General features: G+C 30.4%; 3 protein-coding genes and 1 long non-coding RNA gene across 8 annotated transcripts in view; 2 read left to right on the top strand and 2 right to left on the bottom strand.

Moving 5' to 3' along the window:
- Positions 1-9248, bottom strand: part of LOC100160392 (ras-related protein M-Ras) — a 12564-nt gene extending 3316 nt beyond the window's left edge. The window contains exons 1-2 of the mRNA XM_029489377.1: positions 8858-9248; positions 3533-3781 (exon numbers count right to left, since the gene is read on the bottom strand). Coding sequence (XP_029345237.1) covers positions 3533-3617 — 85 coding nt within the window. The 5' untranslated portion in view covers positions 3618-3781; positions 8858-9248. The remainder of the gene's footprint in view (positions 1-3532; positions 3782-8857) is intronic.
- LOC115034058 lies at positions 874-2279 on the top strand. Its single transcript, XR_003839440.1, has 2 exons — positions 874-1436; positions 1774-2279. It is a non-coding gene; the product is annotated as an uncharacterized LOC115034058 (long non-coding RNA).
- Positions 8971-22566, top strand: LOC100163114 (GATOR complex protein WDR24). Of its 3 annotated transcripts, none has more exons than XM_029489376.1 (12): positions 8971-9106; positions 9591-9766; positions 9869-9988; positions 10647-10869; positions 10936-11149; positions 11223-11471; positions 11538-11695; positions 11764-11971; positions 12036-12426; positions 12496-12776; positions 12856-13155; positions 14523-14609. In XM_029489376.1, exons 2-11 carry the CDS (start codon positions 9610-9612, stop codon positions 13141-13143), a joined length of 2289 nt encoding a protein of 762 aa, XP_029345236.1. In that variant the 5' UTR covers positions 8971-9106; positions 9591-9609; the 3' UTR covers positions 13144-13155; positions 14523-14609. The 3 variants fall into 3 exon arrangements, 2 of the variants coding, with proteins under 2 accessions (XP_029345236.1, XP_008179743.1); XR_001678929.2 differs by lacking the exon at positions 8971-9106 and adding an exon at positions 22279-22566 and having other exon boundaries at positions 9307-9766; positions 14523-14732; XM_008181521.3 differs by lacking the exons at positions 8971-9106; positions 14523-14609 and adding an exon at positions 22279-22566 and having other exon boundaries at positions 9307-9766.
- Positions 13285-15372, bottom strand: LOC100164518 (ras-related protein Ral-a). Of its 3 annotated transcripts, none has more exons than XM_001950748.5 (5): positions 15234-15372; positions 14848-14981; positions 14563-14771; positions 13905-14079; positions 13285-13832 (listed from the first exon to the last, which is right to left on the bottom strand). In XM_001950748.5, the coding sequence occupies exons 2-5, from the start codon at positions 14950-14952 to the stop codon at positions 13716-13718; spliced, it is 606 nt and encodes a 201-aa protein (XP_001950783.1). In that variant the 5' UTR covers positions 14953-14981; positions 15234-15372; the 3' UTR covers positions 13285-13715. The 3 variants fall into 3 exon arrangements, with proteins under 3 accessions (XP_001950783.1, XP_001950840.1, XP_016657239.1); XM_001950805.4 differs by having other exon boundaries at positions 13287-13832; positions 15276-15302; XM_016801750.2 differs by lacking the exon at positions 15234-15372 and having other exon boundaries at positions 13287-13832; positions 14848-15123.
- Positions 22567-23110: the final 544 nt, after the last annotated feature.

Raw genomic sequence — 23110 nt, forward strand, 5'->3', positions numbered from 1 at the left:
CTCAAGTAGACTTGACGACAAATTCAAATCTGTTTTCACGAATTTTTATAACACTTTACTATATCAATCGGTACGTTGGACAAAAAATACGTCTAAATTCTTATGTTGCGCGTGTGTTAGACAAAGACAGGAAATCACCGCCACCAATCCCCTTAACAATTATTTCCCGGTTCCTTATTATATCATAATCTCACAACAACAATAAGATATAAATTATGATATTATATTATAATATATTTATATTTTATTATGTCATAGCAGTTTAATATATCCAGATGTAAACTTGATATATTATATTATTAATTTATTAATACAAATAATTAAATAAATCTGTTTTTGAATTTTTAATAAATGTAATTAGGTAGGTATTATGGAAATATTAAGGTAGTAGTACTATAAGTTATAATCACAGGATTCGGGGTGCTAACATTAAAATTAAGGGTGCTAAGCACCCTTAGCACCCCTGCGATTTGCGCCTATGGAGAGAAGGCAACTGGCCTTAATAATATAAACAAATCTCAAACCAAATGTTCGTGTTTTTGACAAACTTTCGGACGCGTATCAAATGGAGCCAATGCGTATTTTCGATAATTTTAAATTACTCTAAGAACTACTTATGGAGAACCTTGTATTGACCCTTCTAAGACGCTGTAGAAATGTAGAAGCATAGATAATACTACATTTTATTATTATTACAATGGTATAGGTATATTATTCAATATATAAGTATAGTTAGTATTCTACATGTATACACATTACACCTATTACCTGCAATACTATAGTCATTGACGGATCCCCCGCACGATCACGTGAAAACTCATAATAATGGCAGGCGGGTACATAATATTATATATATATTTGGGTATAGCGTATACTATAAACAAGTAACAACTACCTATGTACAGTTGGCGCGCGCACACCAATACTCCACGTATTTTGTAATGCACGGGGGACCTATATATATATTGTGCGGCGACGACTTGTTTTAGTCGGTCATAAGCATAACTAGTAGTATTATTAATATATACGTATATTATTATACATCATGTACGATGAATCTATAATTGTTAATGCGTTTAGGTGACGTGCGTGTTGTAGGCGCACGGAAACCGTCGACACACCAAACGCAGTGCGGCAACGACACATAAATACAGATATATATACAGAAGGGGTAATATAATAATAATAATATTACGCATGTATGGGATGTAATGGAATTTGAACAATAAAAAAATGTGTTCGTGCGCGTGGCTGTGTTTTGTTTTGATGACGAGCACACTAGCACAGCGTTTCACACTATCTGGCTGGCATTTTTTTTTTTCATTTTAAAATTTATTTTCATTCTCATTTCTCGGTCGTCCGTTTTCCGAACGTTATAATCGAGATGTAATAGTGTTCGTCGGACGCCTGCAATTAATCAACGGTTGCGGCTAGGGGTGAGTGATAATTGGCATTAAGCCTAAATCGTAAATAACAATGATCACAATCGCGGCTATAAAATATGACATATTTTTAGTAAATTATACACCGTACACACGTTACACACGTTACAAGTTACAGAAATCGTGTAGTTTTAAGGACATAATATTATAATACTGTACGATTTGCAGTGTCTATATCTATTTTAGTATTTTCTAAAAGTATTCGAACCGACGAAATGTTTCACAATAGGCAATTTTCTCAACCCGTAGGCAGTAGGCACTACAGTCTACAATATCAATTTAAACGGTAGGAGTTTATAACTGATAACTGGACTACTATTTAAATCTGCAGGCTGCAGCTCATGTCAGCACTTGCGGAAAACCGTCCTTCCTCACCATCCAAAGTTAATTCTCCCTCTCAATACGAAAAAGTCGAAGCGAAAGCAAAACGAACAAAAACAGTCAGTTTTCCACTCCCGGCACCGCAAGAAAGCTCTCACGTGTGCCTATATTCAAATGTCATCCAACTATATTATATTTGAGGTATTTTATTCGGGATGGACTATTAATAATATTAAGAATAAATAATATAATTATAGTACTAATAATATGTACTTCCAGTTTATTAATTTGTTATTTTTTCACGATCTCGATTTGTTAAATGAATATTGGTGTTATTTTATTCTCCGGAGTCCGGATAGTTAATTATTAACAATTTATTTTCGAGAAAATATGTCCTTATTCTTTGCACTAATTGATACTCGAATTGATATTTAGATTATAACTTTATAAGCGCTGAAAACTTGTATCACGAGGATGTAACATTATTAATGGATTAAAAATAATAAATTATTAGTACTTGGTTTGTTCATTATTTTTTTCATTAACAAAATAATTGATGTGCACATAATTACGAATTGTTAGCAAAAAAATTAATAATGTAGGTATACTCCGTTATTATTATTTTTATGCATTTTAGTGTTTTACTACAATTGACAGGCTTCTGTAATCACTAATCGATATGATATAACCTAACCACTTAATTGTCATTTAAGCATGATGTGTTATGTATTGTATACAATACTCAATACGCTTAATAAATCAGAAATATGCATTTAGTGTGATTCACCAAGCAAGAACATTCCCTATTTTATTTTAATAACGAATTTATTCAAATTCTGTTTATTTTTGGAACTACTTTAAAAGTGTCATGGGAAGATACAAACTTCTGATTTTCAAATGAGAACACCTCTTAATACAGTAAGCTATTTAGTGGATAGTTTTTTTTTTTTTTAAATTTTGATGTACTTACTACTTACCTAATTTAAAATTCACACGAGTAGTTTTTCCGTTATTAAAATGTTTATATTAAGGATAGTTCTTAAAAATATAAAATCGTTGTAACACTGGATCTAGTTTTTATTAAACTTAAGCGATTTTTATAAATTAAAAATATTGATGAATTATAGTATATTATATCTTCCGACCACACTATCATGGATCTATTATTTATCTCTACAGAATACTTCTTAACACGGTCTTGTTTACAAGGTCATGCTCCTCAAGTCGTACAAAAAATCACAAGAATTTAAAATGTCTTTTAGTAAATATTTTAAAAATTCAAAAAATCAGATTTTGTTTAACTGCATTATTAAAGAAAAACGAAACATGCTTGGTGAATCGCTCTATGTCCCATGTATATTTTAAGAAGATACCCTCATTGGGAATAATTCATAGATATTGATTTAAATACATAGATTGCATTTACTACGCATAAGCATAACATGATATAAATTATAAACTTCATAGTTTCGCGCATGCCTATGTACCTACCTAACAAATAAGTTCGATTCTAATTTCTCGGTATAGCTCGGTATAGTAATATAGTAGGTGTATAATATGCTGTATAATATAGAAATATACCTTGTGTGATAATGACTGCTACAGTTGTACTACCTACTACTTCTTACGGTTAGGTATAAAAATACTATATAATATAATTAACAAAAATATTTCCGGTTTTGTTATTAATTACGATACATAACAACACAACGTAACATTAATTATTATTACTATGTTATGCACCTATTATTATATACAAAATTATTTACCATCGAGCACGCAAAACTCATCGTCGACACACGTGTGTTGAATATAGCTGTCCTCGATGGTCGGATCGTAATCGGCTACAAACATTTTCTGGAAAAATTGAATGGTGATCGCGCTCTTACCCACACCGCCGTCACCGACCACTACCAGCTTGTACGTAGGCAATGGATGGTTGGGGGCCTGGGTTATGGCGCGCCGATGGCGGGTCAACTCCTGTTGGGTCGTGTATGCGAACCTTGAAGACAGCTTGTCTGCAATAATAATAATTTGAGTTATTTTAATAGTATAACTTATAAGCAGTGGCGTGCGCAGGGGGAATGATGGGCATAGGCGCAATTTAAACTTTTGACTTGGGGGGGGGGGGGGCTGAATATATTAAAGGCAAGCAGACTATTGCAACATAGCATTTTAATATTGTATGTCCTATGTTTTTTTTTGGGGGGGGGGCGGCTACATCTTATTTTAGGGGGCTTAGCCCCCTCAATTTGCGCCTATGAAATTATGGGGAATATATCCCCCCATGGGCTTTTTTGTTTTAGTTTTCAAACATGACTTGATTTTGAATTAGAGATTTTATCAAAATAATGTGTACCTAGTTTGGATGTGGAAGTTCCTGTTTAAAATTTCTCATCGAAAAAATTTGCTGTGATAAAATAATTGATAAGTGATACAAGAGACATTGTCACATCAAGTCTGTGGTCAAATTAGAAAACGGTTTATAACGCTATAATTAGTGGCAATGTGGTATCATAGATAACAGCGTAGAACCGAATCACAGGGCACATTTTAAAAATTCTCATTACACTTCCAGTAACCACAGCGACTAGTGAAAGCTCTTTTTCTACCCTTAAACGTTTAAAAACGTATTTAAGAAGTACGGCGGGTCAGTCACTGTTAAATGGATTGGCGTTAGTGAAAATGCATCGAGATATTCCATTATCTACAGAGCTAATAATTGATAAATTTAGTGTAAAAGCCAGATGGATGAATTTTCGCCTTGATTTTTTTTTCTGTATAATAATAAAGAATAAAGATTGAAAATAATACATTTTTATTTATGACATCCGCCCCCCCCCCCCCCCATACCAAATTCTTGCGCACGCCACTGCTTATAAGCAAGTAGTAACTATATATTCAACGAATGCTTAAATGTTGATGTAAATCCATATCGTTATGACTGCCGACTGGTATTCGTTTTTAATCTTTATAATATTTTTAGTGACATTAGTGTTAACATAAAAAATATGCCAAGAATTAAGAAAGCAAATCATAAAAGTATGTTTATTTTTATCCAACACAAATGAATTGTGAATTTTGGTCGAATTATAGTTCGCAAAAGCGACGCAACTTCGCTCGTGAACTGTGGTAGGTAGGTAGTAGGTACACCAAAACCAAGACACACTTATATAATCTAAATTTTGTATTTTTAAAATTTTTCTAAGGGTGAAATCGGGTTGTTACTAAAATTGGATGTTGGTTCATCGGAAATTAATAGCCTCAAAAAACGACTAAACCGTTTCAATAAAAGTTATATCAATTGATTATACTTGAAACTTGGAGGGTGTTTAGAGCTGAATTTTGCAACTTCTGTAGGCCGCTATAGATAGCTAAAGGGTAGCTCACACATGATTTTTTTTCAGCTTACAAGAACATTTTTTTTGTTTACCTAAATGGCTGCAATTGGTTATATATTATATAAATATAATTAGAAGAAATATGGCATATACATTTTGTACAAATATATTTATGAAAACTACAAATCTTTGGCCTGGACAACGTCGGGCGGGATATATATTTATAAAAAAACCAAATGCTTTGGCACGGGCATCGACGGGTGGGACAGCAAGTGCCTACATTATATTTATTTGTAAAAAAATGTAAATTTACATTTATGCCTCATTTCTACTAATATTAAAACCTGTAACCAATGGCAACCATTCAAATAAACAAAATAATATCCCTCCCCCCAGGAATCTATTGATATGACTAACATTCATTTTTAATTTTCTATATATAAGTAATACTGAGAAATGTATTGTACCTACCCAGTGACGGCGCTAGGGGGGGGGGGGGGCACTCCGTGCAAATGCCCGGGGCCCCGTGGTTAGGCAGGGCCTCGTACCCCCATGTCTCCTTATTTGTCTAAGAAGGTACCATCTAGTTCCATAATCATCAAGGGCCCAGGGCCCCAAAATATGTCGCGCCGTCACTGTACCTACCATGGCTTAAATATACAAGGTTATTGCAATAGTACCCCCACTACATCATTTTATCACGTTAAGGAATTAAAATGGCAGCGTAAGGGGACGACGTACACTGGCTATACAATGATATTATATGCTATGATGTGGACCATACCCTAACACTGCCATTTTATTTTTGTTTGATAACAATATGGGCTATCTGCAATAACCTTGTATATTTAAGCCATGGTACCTACCTAATAATAATTATAACAGAAATAATCATAAACGGGACGTGCGAGTTTTAACATAAATCAATATATTAATAAAACGCAAATAAACGCGAGTCTTATTGTTTTGAAGAGTGAGGTTTTGGGGGTGGCGACAGAATTTGGCCGTTATATCTATATATATGTATAAAAAAATAGACATTTGACACCCGATGATATTTATTATTTACCGCAAATGTTTGGGTTGGATCACGATTAAAGATAGTACTAAGATATACTATCTTTAATCATGGGTTGGATATCCCTAGACAAACTTATGATATCCGATTAATTTATATATTTTATATATATTTTAATAACATTTATCTATGTCTATACCAGTGTTCTTAAGGAACGATTCCTGGAATTGATTCCTTTTTAGAGGAACGAATGAAGGAATAAATTCCATTATTTTCTCGATTATTTTTTAAAGGAATAGGAATGTGAATCAATTCCTTATTTTTAGGAATAGGAACGTAAATATTATAATTCTTTTGTACTTCTCGGAAAAGTGTAAAAAACATTTGGGGAGAAAAATTTTGTATTTTTGTTTACTTATCATGTTATTAATCTATTAAAAAAATTATAGACAACGCTACCAATTTTTCATTCACATATGACTGTGTTCTGATTAGTAATAATAACTAATAAATTTATAAATTTATAATAACTAATAAAGTAATAACTCATGAACCACGAGGAACGAGGAAAATAATGAGTTCCTTTTTCATAGAAACTAGGAATTGGACGAGTTCTTTTTGACATTAAATGAACGAGGAACTGAACGAATTCCTATACTAAAGGAACGAGGAATTGAACGGATTCCTATATAAAAGTAATTTTAACAACACTGGACTATATACCTATCATCAGAAACTGCTAAAAACTATAAAGCACACGTTACCACAGCTCGTTCTCCAGTCACCAAATATTATAACAAAAAAAAACTTACAAATTTACATACCTAGTAACTTTTATAAAATTTCAAATATAATATCTACTAAAAATAAACTGAACCTTCTATTTAATAATAATTATGAGTCATATAAACAAGGAAATCTAAGAATTATTATGTGATCTGTTATAATTTTTTAGATACCAGTGAATGTAGTTTAAAAAACTTATGTGTATTGTGTACCTACATTTTAGTCATAATGGTGCTGAAATATTGAATTTATTAAAAAGCATTTTATTTTGCACTAAATAACTCAAAAAATAATTATGCACATACCTATTATAATATATATTATATAATATGAAAAATAAAAATGTTATGGATCAAAATTAATAAATGAACCTACATATAATATGTCCTTTAATATTTGTTACAATATATTGTTATTGCTTTATTACTGGTCAATTATTCACTTGCAGTAAATCTTGCAGTAAATGCTAGAAATAATATTATTTCTAAATGACACTTGTTTACTTTATAGGTATACCTATAAATTAACAATTATTTAAAATTCAAATTCATCCCTCTTCTTCCCTTTCTATCACTTTGAGATATTTCCAAAATAAAAAAATTATCATTAGGCTATAATGCTATTTAGTATTATATAATTAAGAAACCTATGAATATTGTCTGTAATGATTACGATTATGTTTACGGGTACAAAGTGTGTGTAACTTGTGTAGTAGGACATTACCATCACTTTGTAATATGTATAGAAACTCAGTTATGGTTTATATTGTGTAAATAATGTATACTCAATGTGCTGTACATTTAAGTAAGGTTGGTTAAAATATAGGTTACTTCCGAGGTACTTCCCATATAAGCTATCATTACTATGTTGACAATAATTAAATAAAAAAAAACGATTGGTAATGTAATCATAAGTGTAAGATAAAGTATAAATCAAATCTATAGAAATATAGAACTCTTAGGGAATTCAAACAGTATTATTTCTACCTAATTGAATACTCCAGGAAACTTTTTTGGTTGTTATTACCGATAACTAATTCGATACCTAATGTTTTCCAGTTTTACATCTACATATTATATAGGTACTTTAAATAAAATAGCCATTGAGTTTTATATATTTTATTTAAATATCTATACCTATAAATTTAGTCAATTCGCTGTTATCTCATGTCTTATAAATTAGAGATCTTGAACATTAATAAAATATGTCAACTTAATTTCTACATGCAGCTTTTTGAACGATAAAAGTTTCTGCTTTCTAATAGTTCTATTTAAAGCATAAAACTCAGGTTAAAAACTGTCATTTGGATAACTATTACCTATATTGAGTACTGTAGATAATATTTAATTGAACAGCCAAAACATGGAAGTAAAATGTATTACTGTCGATGGTTTTGTTAGTGTTCAATTACATGTTAATATAGTACTAACAGTATTGTATAACATGGTTTGGTAATATTTATTTTTCTTCATTAGATTTATTAAAAATAAAACAGAATGAGAAAATATATTATTTCTAAATAGGCAACTACAAATTTAATAATATAACTTTCAAAAGATAAATTTAGAAGGATATAAATTACGAACAAAATAGGTACACAATCTTTGTTGTGACCATAGAACAAAACTGTGAACAAACAGTAAATTGATTAATTTGATAGACTTCAATAAATTATCAATTATAATGTAAACACCTAACTACCTAAGTACATAAATAAAAAAAGGATTTGATACAGTAAATAAATTATATATTTTGAAAGTGACAAAGGGATCCTACACTATTAACAGATTTTATTTTTAAAAAATGGTCAATTTCGGATTTATGATACCCCTTCATTCAGGGCGATTGTCTTATTTTCGTCAGAAATGGGTTCACTTAGGTTCCGAACTAATGTGTACACTCGAGCAGCCAAGTACCCACCATTATTTACGAAATGTACCAATGCTTACCAGCAGCCGGATCTGATCTACGTGATCGAACTTGCGAACGTCATTGCCATGGCCTGGGCAGGGTCAACGGCGATCGTACGGCGGATAGACCGCAAGTTACGGGGCAAGCGGAGAACTTGGGCGCCTTAGGAATTCAGAAGACATCCAAACGCATTTCGTCGAGATAAGTTGTTGGCTGTCACGTCGTCACACGCGGCACAATACACAAACCACACGTTGTGTGGTCGTCTGAGATTCGGCGATATAATGGTAATAATAAAAATAATAATAATGATATTGCGGCACGGTAGACAGACGTAAAACAAGAATCGAATAAAACAAAATAATTATATATTTATGTATATATATATAAATATATGCGCGTGCGTGTTTTCCGCTGTTATCAGTTACGCCGCCTGGAGTGCCTGGACCGATTGATAAGGCGCAGTAGCGAGAGAACAATACGGTGCGCATGCGTAACGACCAAAACTCAAATTTCCATCACTGAGATAGTCTGGATAGATAACAGAGTCATTGAATCATTCCAACAGGCGGTGTTGCGATAACGTTTCGCGGTTCCCAAACGAAAAACTCTTCCTTAATCCTTCTTCTCCTGGTTTTTCAAACACGATATATAATAATATTATCGTTTTTGTGTTTTTTTTTAAATTTAATTATCATTCATACAATTCATCCGTCACGGCACGTCGATAGCAAACGCGTAAGTACGACGCTTGACAAATGCGTTTTCCAGAGCCTGACGACGACGTACGATGACCGCAGTAGCACCCGCCTCTGAAGATACCACTTCCGCCTCTACCGTCGTCACTGCTGCCTCCAATGGCAAGGGACACATCTTGCACGATGGTCCAGCATATTCGTTGGCGCTCAACAAGGAGCACACTCACGTGGTGGTCGCCGGCAGGAATGGTTAGTCGTTTTTTTCTTTTGATTTGACATATTTTGGTCAACGGAATTACTTCACATCACTGTGTCCAGTAAAGTCAATGTTGACCTTTATTTTATTTCCAGTTTTCAAGGTTTTTCTCATCGAACAAGGAGGCTTCAAGGAATGTGTCAACTTGCGCTGTGGAAAAACATCAAGTGTACAGAGTTCGTCGAGCATGGATGTAGCTTGGAACCCGGCAGATGGTAAGACGAGCAATGGCCATTTTTATCTATTTTATTTGTAACATGATTATAATAAGGCTCAAAAGTTATCAGAGCTAAAAAGATAAAATATCTACAAACAAATTGTAAGAAGTAGGTACATGCAAAAGTAAATACTCATAGGTATTAGATATTATATTTAGATCATAAAATATTACTACTTGATTTTTACTTGATAAAAACATTTTGCAATTTTTTATCTAAAAAAACAATGTAAAGAGTAAGTTGTATGATTAATTCCATTTAATTTATAATTTAGTAAAAATTAAGATAATTATATCTCTCAAACATATAATTATGTGGATTTCTGGTTACTGACATGGCCACATGTTAAAAATCTTAACAAGAAAACCTTTTTCCCCCCATATATTTGGTAATCTTTATCTTTTGTTTTATTTAAAAAAAAAAAAATTCATAATAGGTATGCTTCTATTCAAACATTTTTTTAATTGTGTATACATGAAATTAATTTATACTTTGGTCTACTATAAGTAAATAGGAAACATATAGAAAAAAATTTAAATTCTACAACTTCTGACCCCTAATTGTAATATTCTGTTTTATTTGCAATACACCATCAATGTGAAGCAGTAATAATTTAATTGTAATTGTTTTGGATTATTTTTTTTGCTGTCTGTAGACAATGTTTTGGCAACTGCTACGACAGGTGGTGCGGTAGTTACATGGAACTTGAATAGAACATCCAGGAATAAGCAAGACCACATTTTTTACGACCACCGGAGAACTGTAAACAAAGTTACATTTCATTGTGTTGAGCCCAATCTGTTGATGTCTGGCTCTCAAGATGGTACAATAAAATGTTTTGATTTGAGACTAAAAGAAGCTCCTAAAACTTATTCCAGGTAATTTTATCACTAGGTTATTTTTAGTTGAATCCTTAATGTATTCAATTAATTATTATGTTTTAGCGATTCAGAAAGTATTAGAGATGTTCAGTTTAGTCCTCATAACAGTTATGTATTTGCTGCGGCTTCGGAAAATGGAAGTATTCAAATATGGGATACAAGAAAGGCCGAAAAGTGTCTGAATAAGTTTTCTGCTCATAATGGGCCAGTATTTTCTTGTGATTGGCATTCAGAACTTCAATTTCTAGCAACTGCCAGTCGCGACAAGTCTATTAAAGTAACTTATTTGGCTTTTCACCTTTCCCTGTATTCACTCGTCACAAATAAAATGAAATTCTACATTGTTATAGGTTTGGAATGTTACAAATAAACCTATTGCTGAGTACACGATTAGCACTATTGCCCCAGTTGGACGAGTAAAGTGGCGGCCTTATCGTAGATATCACTTAGCGTCTAGTGCTTTAGTCTTAGATTCAGCCATTAATGTTTGGGATGTGCGCAGGCCTTACATTCCTTATGCATCATTTGCTAAGCACACAGATGTAGCAACTTGTATTGCTTGGAAAGGAGATCCTTTCGTACTCTTATCTACAAATCGAGTAATATATTATTTGACACTTTTGAAAACATAATTTACTTATATTTAGTGTAAATTGTAATATTAGGATAGTACTTTGCATCAAAATTTCATAAGTGAAGCAGACTTGCCCTTAGAAAGTGCTAACCAACAAGGTATGGCTATCAATAGAGATGGTGATCTAGTGTTTTGTTGTCCAGTTAATTTAAACAAAGTTGAAATCCAAAAGTCTAAAGAAAGTTCTCGGTAATATATTTGTTCAGAGTAAAAAGTAATTGATTTTGTTTATATTGTAAACAATGTTTTTTTTATAGAAAGACTTCAACTACAACTAGTGGCGAAGAAGAATTAAACACATCAAGTGAAATGAATGTATTCCGTGATCCAAAAATTGTCATGTGTTTATCTGATGAAACAGAATGTATCCAAACGTGTGCTATCCAATATAAACTTATAGGAAGGTCAATAGGAGAACTATGTGACCACAATGCTGGCGTCGCTTCCAGTGTTGGAAGAACAACTGTAATTTTTTTTTTTTTAATTTAATTATTAACATTAAACAGCTGAAAGGATATTACCTATTTAGGTTTTTTTGTTTTGGAATGTCCTACGAATACTGTATGATCACCGAGTGTCTCTTATTGCTCTAAAAGAAGATATTATGAGTAGCTCAAACATTGAAAGTAGCTTTGATGGGGACAACCATATCGGTTCCCTCAGCGATGAAGATGGTCTCAGAGGAGATAAACCTTACCAGTTGGGAGATTTCTATTTTGGAAATGCGGAAATTGATCCTTTAGATGCTGAACATGACCAATTTGACTTCATAGGCTTACAGATGGATAGCAAAACTGTAGAAGAGGATAATGATTGGGAAGTACCCGTAGAATCAATAACTTTAAGACATGAAATCATACACGAGCCAATTGTTAATGATCCTTACATACCTAACTCAGCGCCATCAGCAAACAAATTAAGTAAAAATTAAATATCAGTGATTTTAAATTAGCACTGCGCATTAATATTTAGCATTTAATATTTTACAGATAACCGTATAACCTCTGCACCGCTATTGCGAATAACATCTCCAGCTAAATTTGACATGTGGAATCCGTCAGAAATTGTTGCCAAAGCTCTTCGTCATCATGTTGATGAAGGTGATGTACAAACAGCGGTCTGCGCATTAATTGTTTTGAGTGATGAAATTAGAAGTGAACTAACCCATCCCAGACATCCTTGGCGTCTTTTACACGCTGAAATAGAATCTTGGTGGTTAAATTATCTCGAATTACTAAAAAAATTCAAATTATGGTCCTGTGCTACGACGGTAATTTAATAAAAACAACATTTATTATGTTTTGCACTGAAATAAAAGTTATAAGTGTTTTGTTTTTTATTAAAATTAGGTGATCCAACTTTCACGTATTCGTAGTATATTGCAACTGCACCGGACATCCACTTCAGTTAATTTGACTTGTGGATGGTGTTATAAAGGTTTGACACGAAACAGTCGACGTTGTTACAACTGTCAACATTCTGAATGTGCTAAGTGTGCATTATGCCAAAGGATTGTACGTGGAATGTACGCATGGTGTAGAGGATGTGCACACGGTGGTCACATTGCACACATGAAACAATGGTTTATGGAGAATAAGTACTGTCCAACTGGATGTGGACACATGTGTGAATATTGATCTCGTTACAATGTAAGTTTTTTTTTTGTATATTTCAATATTTTAAATACATTTAGCAAAAATGTATAATATTATTATATGTTATACATATTTTGCACGTATTATGTTCTGTAAGATGTAGGTAAAGAAAAAACAACTCTGTACTTTAAAATGATATAATAAAATTGTATAAAAATAATACATAAAATAAATATATGTGAATGGATTTCAAATTTTATATTAAGTATTAAGCAATAATATATATGTAATATATACATACACATACAATGTGTTCAAGAAGTTTGGAATTTTTTTTATAATTAGCCCATAATAAATATTTCTAGTCATTTGGAACACATTGGATATAATATAATATAATATTTATATATTAAAGATTAGGAAAGAAGAATTTTAATGTCTGAGAAAAAAAGATAATACACATCTTACTATAAAATCATATAAAATTAAAATCCTTGATATATATTTAGGAGAAAGACATTATAATCGAAATCAAAATAATTGATTGCATAGTATTAAAAATTATAATAAATAATATTGAATTAAATTCCAGAGATGTTGAGGGTTTTAACTTTTCACAATATATTACATTTCAACTTCTTTCGTCTACCTTTGTCTTTACCCTTGCCATTTGCTCCCTTCACATCTTCCTTCTTGCGAGCACGAATTTCGCGCATCAAGTCAAAAAATACCTGCAATGATAATAACATTGTTAATCCAATAATAAAGCATTTAGTTTTGTCTTCATGTGTTATGTTACTCACCTTATCAACATTATCTCTTGTCTTAGCTGATGTTTCAACATATGGCACTCCCCATTCTTGAGCCCTAGACTGAGCTTCATTCAATGACACTTTTCGCTTATCTGTCAAGTCTCCTTTATTACCAACTAATAAAAAGGGGATATTTTCATCATTCTTCACTCGTAGAATTTGTTCTCTAAAAAATAATTTAGAAATTTATTTTTAACTTACATTTAAATAATTTAGTGCAAGTATTTGACAGTTAATAGTGTTATCTCAGACAGGATGTAATTTGCATGATTTTTATTCATAAATGTAGGTTAGTGTCTAATTATTTTGCATATATAATCAGGTATATAGTTATATAAAATATAATAACTAGATCAGTTTAGCTAATCCTATATAATATGTAAATTGAAAACAGGAAGAGTTATTTGTTATAGATATCCAAATATGTTTAAAATTATAAATTATTTTATTTAATAAGATTCGTTTAATCTTCAAAATAATCAAACTAATTTATATTAAAAAACAGTATCATCAAAATGGTAACTTGATAGATATTATTGTTAGTTAATTTAACAATTTTAATAATGATCATGTACTGTTAAGCTAATCATGACTTTATGTTGATATTAGGTATTCAATCTTCTCATGTACAATCTAATAAATTACGTACCTAAACTCCATTGTTGATTGAAAACTGTCATCTTCTGTTATGGAAAATACACACAAAAATCCTTCACCACTGCGAAAATAATTGTCACGAATGGCAGCATAATCTTCCTGGCCGGCTGTGTCCAGTATATCAATTTGAACTTCTTCACCATCTAGGACTACTTTTTTACGGTACGAATCAGCTTTAGTCGGTTCATAATCTTCTACAAACTATATTTGGGCGTGTCAGCTAAGGTTATCATACTTTTAAATATTATTTTATATTAATACTTAAATTTGTACTCACCTCGTCGTACATGAACTGAAGGGTAAGGGCAGATTTGCCTACACCACCGCTACCCACCATTATAACTTTGTGCAGAGCCGGCTGCTGTGCATTGTTTTTCTTCATGGCTTGTATTGTGATTTACTCTGTTGGTGCTGAAAAAAAAACCAGCTTGTAATAGATTTAACTATCGTGCATGAATGCAATGAGATTCTGGTGGGTCAAGTGAAAACTTCTTAGGGTCACAGCTTTCTCACTAATTACTTTCGAAAATAATTATGGGAAAAAAAATATAATATTAAGGTGTTGTTACAGTGGTTTTCACCGAACCGTGTGTAAATGATTACGTGGTGGGGGAGATGTCCGGATTTTAGATGAATAATTAAATATTATTAAACAATGATCACCTTGTTGATGGAAAAATAATTATTGTAATGTATTATACTAACACTAAACGTTAATGATTAATATTTATAGTCTCGCACGGGAATAATGTTAATTGATTTTCGAGAGATAAATATTGTTTACATTTCGAGTGCGTTATCATCGTCGATTGGGGTTGGTTAGTTATCGACGGTGCAAAACTGGCAGTGTGGCCATACTGAGAGAATATTTTCCGACATCCAATAAGGTTCGATTGCTCATCGGCTGTGCCTGATTATAATTTATTGTTTTTGCGAAAATAATGCGAACGTTGTAACTTGTAAATATTGTAATAATTAAATGTTTATAATATAATTTATGATTACTGAATCATTTCAACTAATCAACTGTTTACATTTTAACAAAACTATGCGGTTCGACCAATGATCCTTTAATACGTGACGATGTTGCCTCTCCCTTCATACATCACACCAACTATAGTTGGGATGTCGGACGTTCCAAAAGTTTCATGTAACAGTTTTAAGTCAACGGTTTTAAATTAAGCATAATATACTATTGTAGGTACTTAGGAAAATCAATTTTTGAGAAAATTGCGAAAAAATAACGTTATTCACAAAATTTCCATTTTTTGATAAACTATGGAGATTAAAAGTTAAAACCAACTTACCCTTAAACCTGTTGCCATCCTTACGTTATATTATTACCTTGAGTCCCACTAAATATAGTACAATATGTCAATATCTACGTCACAACCTTATTCAACCATCACAACCTTGTCAATCATCAGAAAATTAATATTTCATATAATAGGTATACGAATTAAAAATATAATTTTATGATCTGAATAATGAATCTTCGTTTATTATAAAATTAAAGCTATACGGCTCGCATACCATTTAAAAATAATAATAATTATAATAATTATGAAATTATTTTAGATTCTGAGTGGAACGATGAATGTATTGATTTTACAATGATGTGTGTTTTTTTATTTTTTTTTTATTTTTTTTGTGTCTGTGTACACGATAAGTAGTCGAAATAATGGTACGATTTTCAACTTCAGTATCTTGTTCGATCAGAAAGTGAATATAGTTGGTGCATTGGGGAGGTCAAAATTTAAATTTCCCAGTGGTTTTCAAAAGCGCCGGGAAAAACAAAAGAAAAATTAAGGAAAAACGGGAATTTTTACGCAAAATCGATTTTTCACAAAATTGAATTTGGTTTTTGGTGTAACTTTAAAAAAAATTACCGTAGATACATGGAATTTTGACTGAATGTTTATCTTAGCATCTTCTATACACCATAACATTTTCAAAATATTTTGATGTATTTTGAGCTCTTTACGGACATTTTTATTTTCCATTTTTTTTTAGTTTTTTTTCTAAAAATATCAATAAAAATTTATTTGTTGGATAAAAAAGCTTGAAAATTTAATAGAAGGTTCCTAGTATATGTTTCAAAGGCAGATGAAAAATATAAAAATCGTTAGTCACAGTTTTTTTTTTAAGCATTTAAAGTTCAAAAAATGACAAAATATGGAAAAATCACGAAAATTTGCAAATTATTTCGAGTTATAAATTCATAAAAATTTTTCTTTTTAAATCTAAGATTTTAAAATGTAATACAAGATTCCTTATAGGATAATCTACCTTTACAAAAAAAAAAAGTCTATAAGAAACTCAAATTAAATTTTTATGGGCGTTTGAAATTGAGACAAACCGTCTCCACTCAGAATCGTTTTTCTTATACACTGATATATTATATCATTGAATTCAAGTTTAATACAATACATTATACATTGATCCACTTGTAACCTACTGTACAGTAGAGGGACATCCACTTCCTCGCTTTTTTTAAATTGGTTTTGTACATATTATTATTTAATAATTAACTCAAAAATTTTAAATCATCTTATAAATATGGTGTATTTATTTTATAAGAGTAATTGGGTGGTGTGGGGGGCTTTGTCCCCCGTGGCTCTGTTTTCTGAAAATTATCTAGACCCTCCCCATAACATATTCCTAAATACACTACTTTATTTCACAAGTGTAATAATACGAATACAAATACCCGGCTGTTTATGTATAGGTACCTACCGTATGTATACGTACCCACTCAAGTCGATGAAAACGGAAATCTGACCATAGTGTACAGAATGTCGTATAAACACGCACAATTCAGAAGTAGCGGAGCGTCGTAGGTTTCGTGCAAATAACCGCGTTCGTAAATAGGTATAATATAAAATATTAATAATATACATTGTCGTAAATTGTAATTATAAACCGCGGACCGAACTACTCACTCTCAATATACTTGCTTAATCGACTCTGGTCGCGGGCGTATAATATTATATGGATCGTGTTCGTGTATGGACTAATTGATGATTTAGTATAATATATTATAATATATTTATAAATATTCGAAAGCATACGCTGTACGCGTTGTCAAGTATTACATACAGGGTAATTAACCGATACTCGTGACTCGCCTACCGATGTACCCTCCTAAGTATGCATTTATTTAAATTCAGATTTTTAGAATTTCGAAATGTCTATATTATAATTATTATAATATATGAATTTTCGAGATCTCTTTAAACACCATTAAAAAATCTTAGTATGTAAGTTATGAGTAACCTATGAAAGTTTATTAAATAAAAATACTACTTAAAGAAAAGTGGTAACAATTCCAAGATTTGAATAATTCTGCGATTAAAGCAGTGTCGGCCTGGCACACAAAAGGCCCATGAATTAGTTTTTTTAGGAGACCCATCATGAAATACAAAATTTACTTGACATTTTGGGGAAAAAACACCCACTACCTTTTTTCCTTCAAAAATAAATTTATTCAAATTCCTGATATTTTTTGTACTAATATTAGAGTGTCCTGTGGCTATACAAACTCCTATTTTTTAAATGAGAATCCCATTTGTTGTAAATTATTTAGTTGATCATTTTTTTGAAAATGTTGATTTGGCTAATTTACAATTTGAACGAGTTGTTTTCCGTTATTAAAATGTTTATATTAAAAATGATTTTACAAAAATATAAAATAGATGAAAATAATATTGGATATAATATTATTTATTATACTTGAACCGTTTTTATAAATTATAAATATTGATGGATTAATATGAATTAGTAAAATTTTGAAATTACTGAATAGCCCCCATGTGGGACTTATTCTCAGAATACAAAGTTAAATAACTCAAAAATAACTCCTTCGAATTTCGATACTTCAAAATTTTCAAAACAATTATCTGCTTATTTAGGGTAGAGAAGAGGGGTTTTCATTGGAAAAACAGAAGTTTGTATCTCCTTAGGTCCAACAAATGTGAAGAACTGGAAAATATGATCTTTATAGTTTATATTTAAAAATACCAAAATTTAAATATTATTGAAAAACAAAAAGAAGAAAGAGAGCATGCTTGGTAATGACCCTATAATACTTTGGTGAAACTCAATTTTTACGTATACAGTATACATAAATTACATCACTAGATAAAATTTTTAATATTTATATATTTTACAAATTGTTAAGTTTTTTGAATGACAACATACATTTTTAATATTTTTCGGAATACTTACTTCAATACATACAATTGAGTTACGAATTAATATCTAGTTAATTATAGTTATAAGTATTTACTCATTATTATTTTAATTGTGTATAATCTATTATAATACGTTTATGTTGGTTTATACACATTATTGTTTTGTCAATATTGAAATGTGTGATTCAATAATTTCAATTATCGAATTCCTCGACTCCCACGAGTCATTGAACATGATGATTGACGGTTGTGTTTCATCATTTTTCTTTTTGCCATTTTAATGGGAATTGGGAATTATCAACTTTTTGATTTCGTATTATTACAATAATTTAACGATTAGTTAATATCTAATCACCGTGTTTGTAATTTGTAGAAACGACGACGTTGTGTAATGTAAAAAATAACGGTTCATTATTACTTTTTCTTTATAATAATTCTTTATAATATATTCTTAGTGAAAATTGATCAACTGTCGGACCACACCAAATATGTATTTGCAGAAAAGTAAAAAATCATAAAATACAAAATACTGACTCATCATATCAAACTTAAAATACATTTTGCATTTATAGTTTAGTGCTGTCATTTCAAAGCAGGCGTCTTGAAAAATGCGAATGCACACCCTGCACCCATACTAAAATATAATATGATGAGCATAATATCATGTTAATCCTTCAGAATATAATAGAATAGAATTTATGTTAACTACTGTTGTGTAAGGTATAACTCGCGGTATAAGTTTATATTATGTTTATCTTTATTGTATGTTTTATAAGTAGGTCCTTATTAGTTATTAATTATTATATTAGATAGCAGATTGGTAAACCAACTTGTAAAAACTTTTAAGCAAATAATGCCAAATATTCTCAAAATATGATATACCTAAACCTTCCTGCATGCATCCAGTACATACCTATTGGCTTTTTTATTAATTTTTATGCTTTCAACATAAAGTCACGCACTGTTAATTATATTGATATACTTAACCGATTTACTATCCATTATAATAAATTGTAACGCCTAAATACAAACTAATTACAATTTGCACTTAAAGAATTGAATGGGTCGCCGATTTATAGCGTCCTATAATAGACGATAGTGACTAACCAACCTACCTTATATATGCTCTGTATCATATATACTTGAATAGATTTCTGATACGCCCATATATAAGTATATAGTATTGCCTGTATAGCTTTACGAAAGGTATTTAAACACGAATTTCAATATAATATATATATTTAAAATGTTCGTTACGCTTTATCTATGGCCATTGGCCATGGACACTCAAAATTCAAATCAACAATAAAAACAACAAATTAAATTTCTAACAAAATGTTGCTACTAGATATTTTCCACTTCATATCTATGATTCTTCAATTTTTCTTGCAGAGGAAAAATATCTTGTAGCATGCTACTTATAATCTGTGGCGCCGATCGCCTATTTTATCTATAATATATCCTGCTGTGGATCCAGAATATACTTTAAAAAGTAAAAATAAATTATTAAACATTGCATTATGTTGGTGCTTTAGTTACATCTGATTGTTAAATTTAAAAAAAGGGGGATAATAGGGGGCCCCCTTGATGTACGATGTCATAGTTTATTTTAAACACCACTTGGCGTCACTGCTTATAATATATTATATGAATGACATTTTTTTTTAATATTGGATAATTATATGAATCAATCAACACTATACATATTATTACATATACTCACATACTTTGGTCTTTGATATATTTTAATACCAGTTAATTTGAATTTATACTTTAAATAGAGTCGTTATACAATTATTTATTTATTCTATTTAACTGTTATATATTTTTTTTTATTATTATATTGAAATAAATCTACAATCTATATATTTTTGTATCTATATTTTAGTAAGAAGCATGACATATTTATTCATTGACCTAATGCATTATAATATATAACTAATATATATGAATTATTTATATTAGGTCAATGAAGGTATTAAACTACCGATTAGAACATTGTTATAAATGAATCCCAGACCCCAGTGTGTACGCCATACGGTACAAATCGTCGTCACATATTTTATTATGTTGATTTGTTTATTTAATATTATTACATAATAATATAGTTAATTTTATCAAAGAAGATAATAATATGTACTCTAATAAGTTATAATATAATGGTTTTATTTTTGTAATGAGTCATTGCTAGGATACTTCATATAGTCATCATAGTCTATAGATATAGATAAAAAGGATGTCCGGATATAGTATAAACTATAAATGTATAATAATACTATAATATGACTCATTGCGTTCAGTCATACGTTATATTTATGTATCTATACTTGTAAGAATATCTTTATTTTTATTATTTTTATAAATCTGTGTATATATGTAGTAATGTATTCTATATATATACCGATGTATTAGTATTATGAATAGAGTAATAATATTAATAATTATTCAAAAGTAAGCCAAACCTTACATGCAATGTATACAGCGCGGACTTGACTCTCTAATAATGCATTATTATGTAGATAATTTTGCTGAAAATGTTGTTTTATCAGAATTCAAATTCGTACAAGTAGGTTTTGTGGCCGATTTTTTAACGCTTTGTTTATTGCGCTAAAACTAACTAAATAAAAAATATTTTTTAAAAAAATTTAATTTAATTATACAATAAATGTACCTACCTGCATGCTATTAGATATTTTCCATTGCAGCTCTATATGACTATATCCAAAAACATATCTGATTCTTAAATTTTCCGAATTAATTTTAGAAGAAAAATATCAAGTAGCATACTACTTATAATATTTTTTACGAACCACGAACGACATTTTTAATTAGGTACTTCACAAAATGTATAATAATAGATACATGGCGCACGTTGGTTTGAGTATAGTGGGTCAATTAGCCGAAAAAGTCTCATTTCATCACTTTCTCCGTGTATTGCATACCTACAGGTTATCGGTAAAGTAAAATATATTTTATTTTATTTTAGTATACATTAAATTTTACCTGGCATTACTAAGTGTCTTATTTATATAACATCAAAATCCCCTTTTCTTCCCCCGTTTTATACGAGTCTGTCACTGATACACGCCGTATCAGATATTATAGACAACGTCGTGTAGTTAGGTATACTGTAAAATAAACGGTGAAGAAGTCGGGAATTAATTAATAGGAAATATTTTTGACATTTATCGTTTATATAATCATTATAATCTACTCTATCTATACTAAAGGTAGTGGCGATCGAATATGCTATTAGCTAGCTGTAAGATGTAAGAAATTTGAATTACATAATATATTCAAATTATTACTATATTATTTAATAACTAATAGAAATTTCAATTATTTTATAATAAGGGTAATAACAATTATTTTTGCTTAGAATGTGTGCCTAACTATAAAATATTCATTATTATCGATTACCGATTTGAAACAAAGGAACAATGGAATGCAATTCTATTATAGAAACTAGAAGCTTTACATAATAAAAAAGTAATTGTTATTTTTTTTTTTTTTAGTATTGTAATAGTAATTTGATGATACTACTGAGGCCTGAAGATTGAAGAATGACGTCAATGTCAACTATTCATTTAATTTATATTAAAATATGAAGAAATGCAATGAATTCAAAAATATATTTGAAAGGGACAGCGGCTGCTTTATTATATTAGATTATTTTTATAATATATACATGTTTGTATCACAAATTCTAATTTAATTTAATTTAATGTCTATTTTAATCTGTATTTTTATCATGTCCTCAATAATACAAACAGTGCAAATACACACGTCCTAGTTTCCTGTCATGAAGTTTTTCAAACTATATAAGATTTCTTACTGAAAGATAATAAATTATTTTATTACTACAGGTTATACCATAGGTACCATCGCAATAGTTAATAAAAATGTCACTATAATGGCATTATAAAATACGCTTTATTATAGTATAATATTTAACCAAATGCTAATGCCGTACATTTTAATTTGACAGTGAAATATTTTATTTCCAGTATAATAACTAATAAGTAATATATAAGTAACTAATAACTATATTTACTTCGGCTGCATACAGGATTCCATAAGTCTGCTTTTAAGTTTTAATACTGCAGGAAACCTATTTATTTTTTAATAACGTCTTACACTCTTACTATCTATTTGTTATGAATTTAAAATAAGTTATTTTATATTTTGTTAATAATTATTAAGAGGACGCTACACCCGTATGTGTTGTCTCCGTCTAACACAAGCACGACATAGCAAATTGTCATTCACTATTCTCAATAGTGTGCTGTTGGTTTTGATACTAGAGTGAAATGATCTATTTTCAAACTTTTAGGTAAGAACATTATC

Source organism: Acyrthosiphon pisum, chromosome A2 (assembly GCF_005508785.2).
Source record: "Acyrthosiphon pisum isolate AL4f chromosome A2, pea_aphid_22Mar2018_4r6ur, whole genome shotgun sequence".
Classification (NCBI taxonomy): domain Eukaryota; kingdom Metazoa; phylum Arthropoda; class Insecta; order Hemiptera; family Aphididae; genus Acyrthosiphon; species Acyrthosiphon pisum.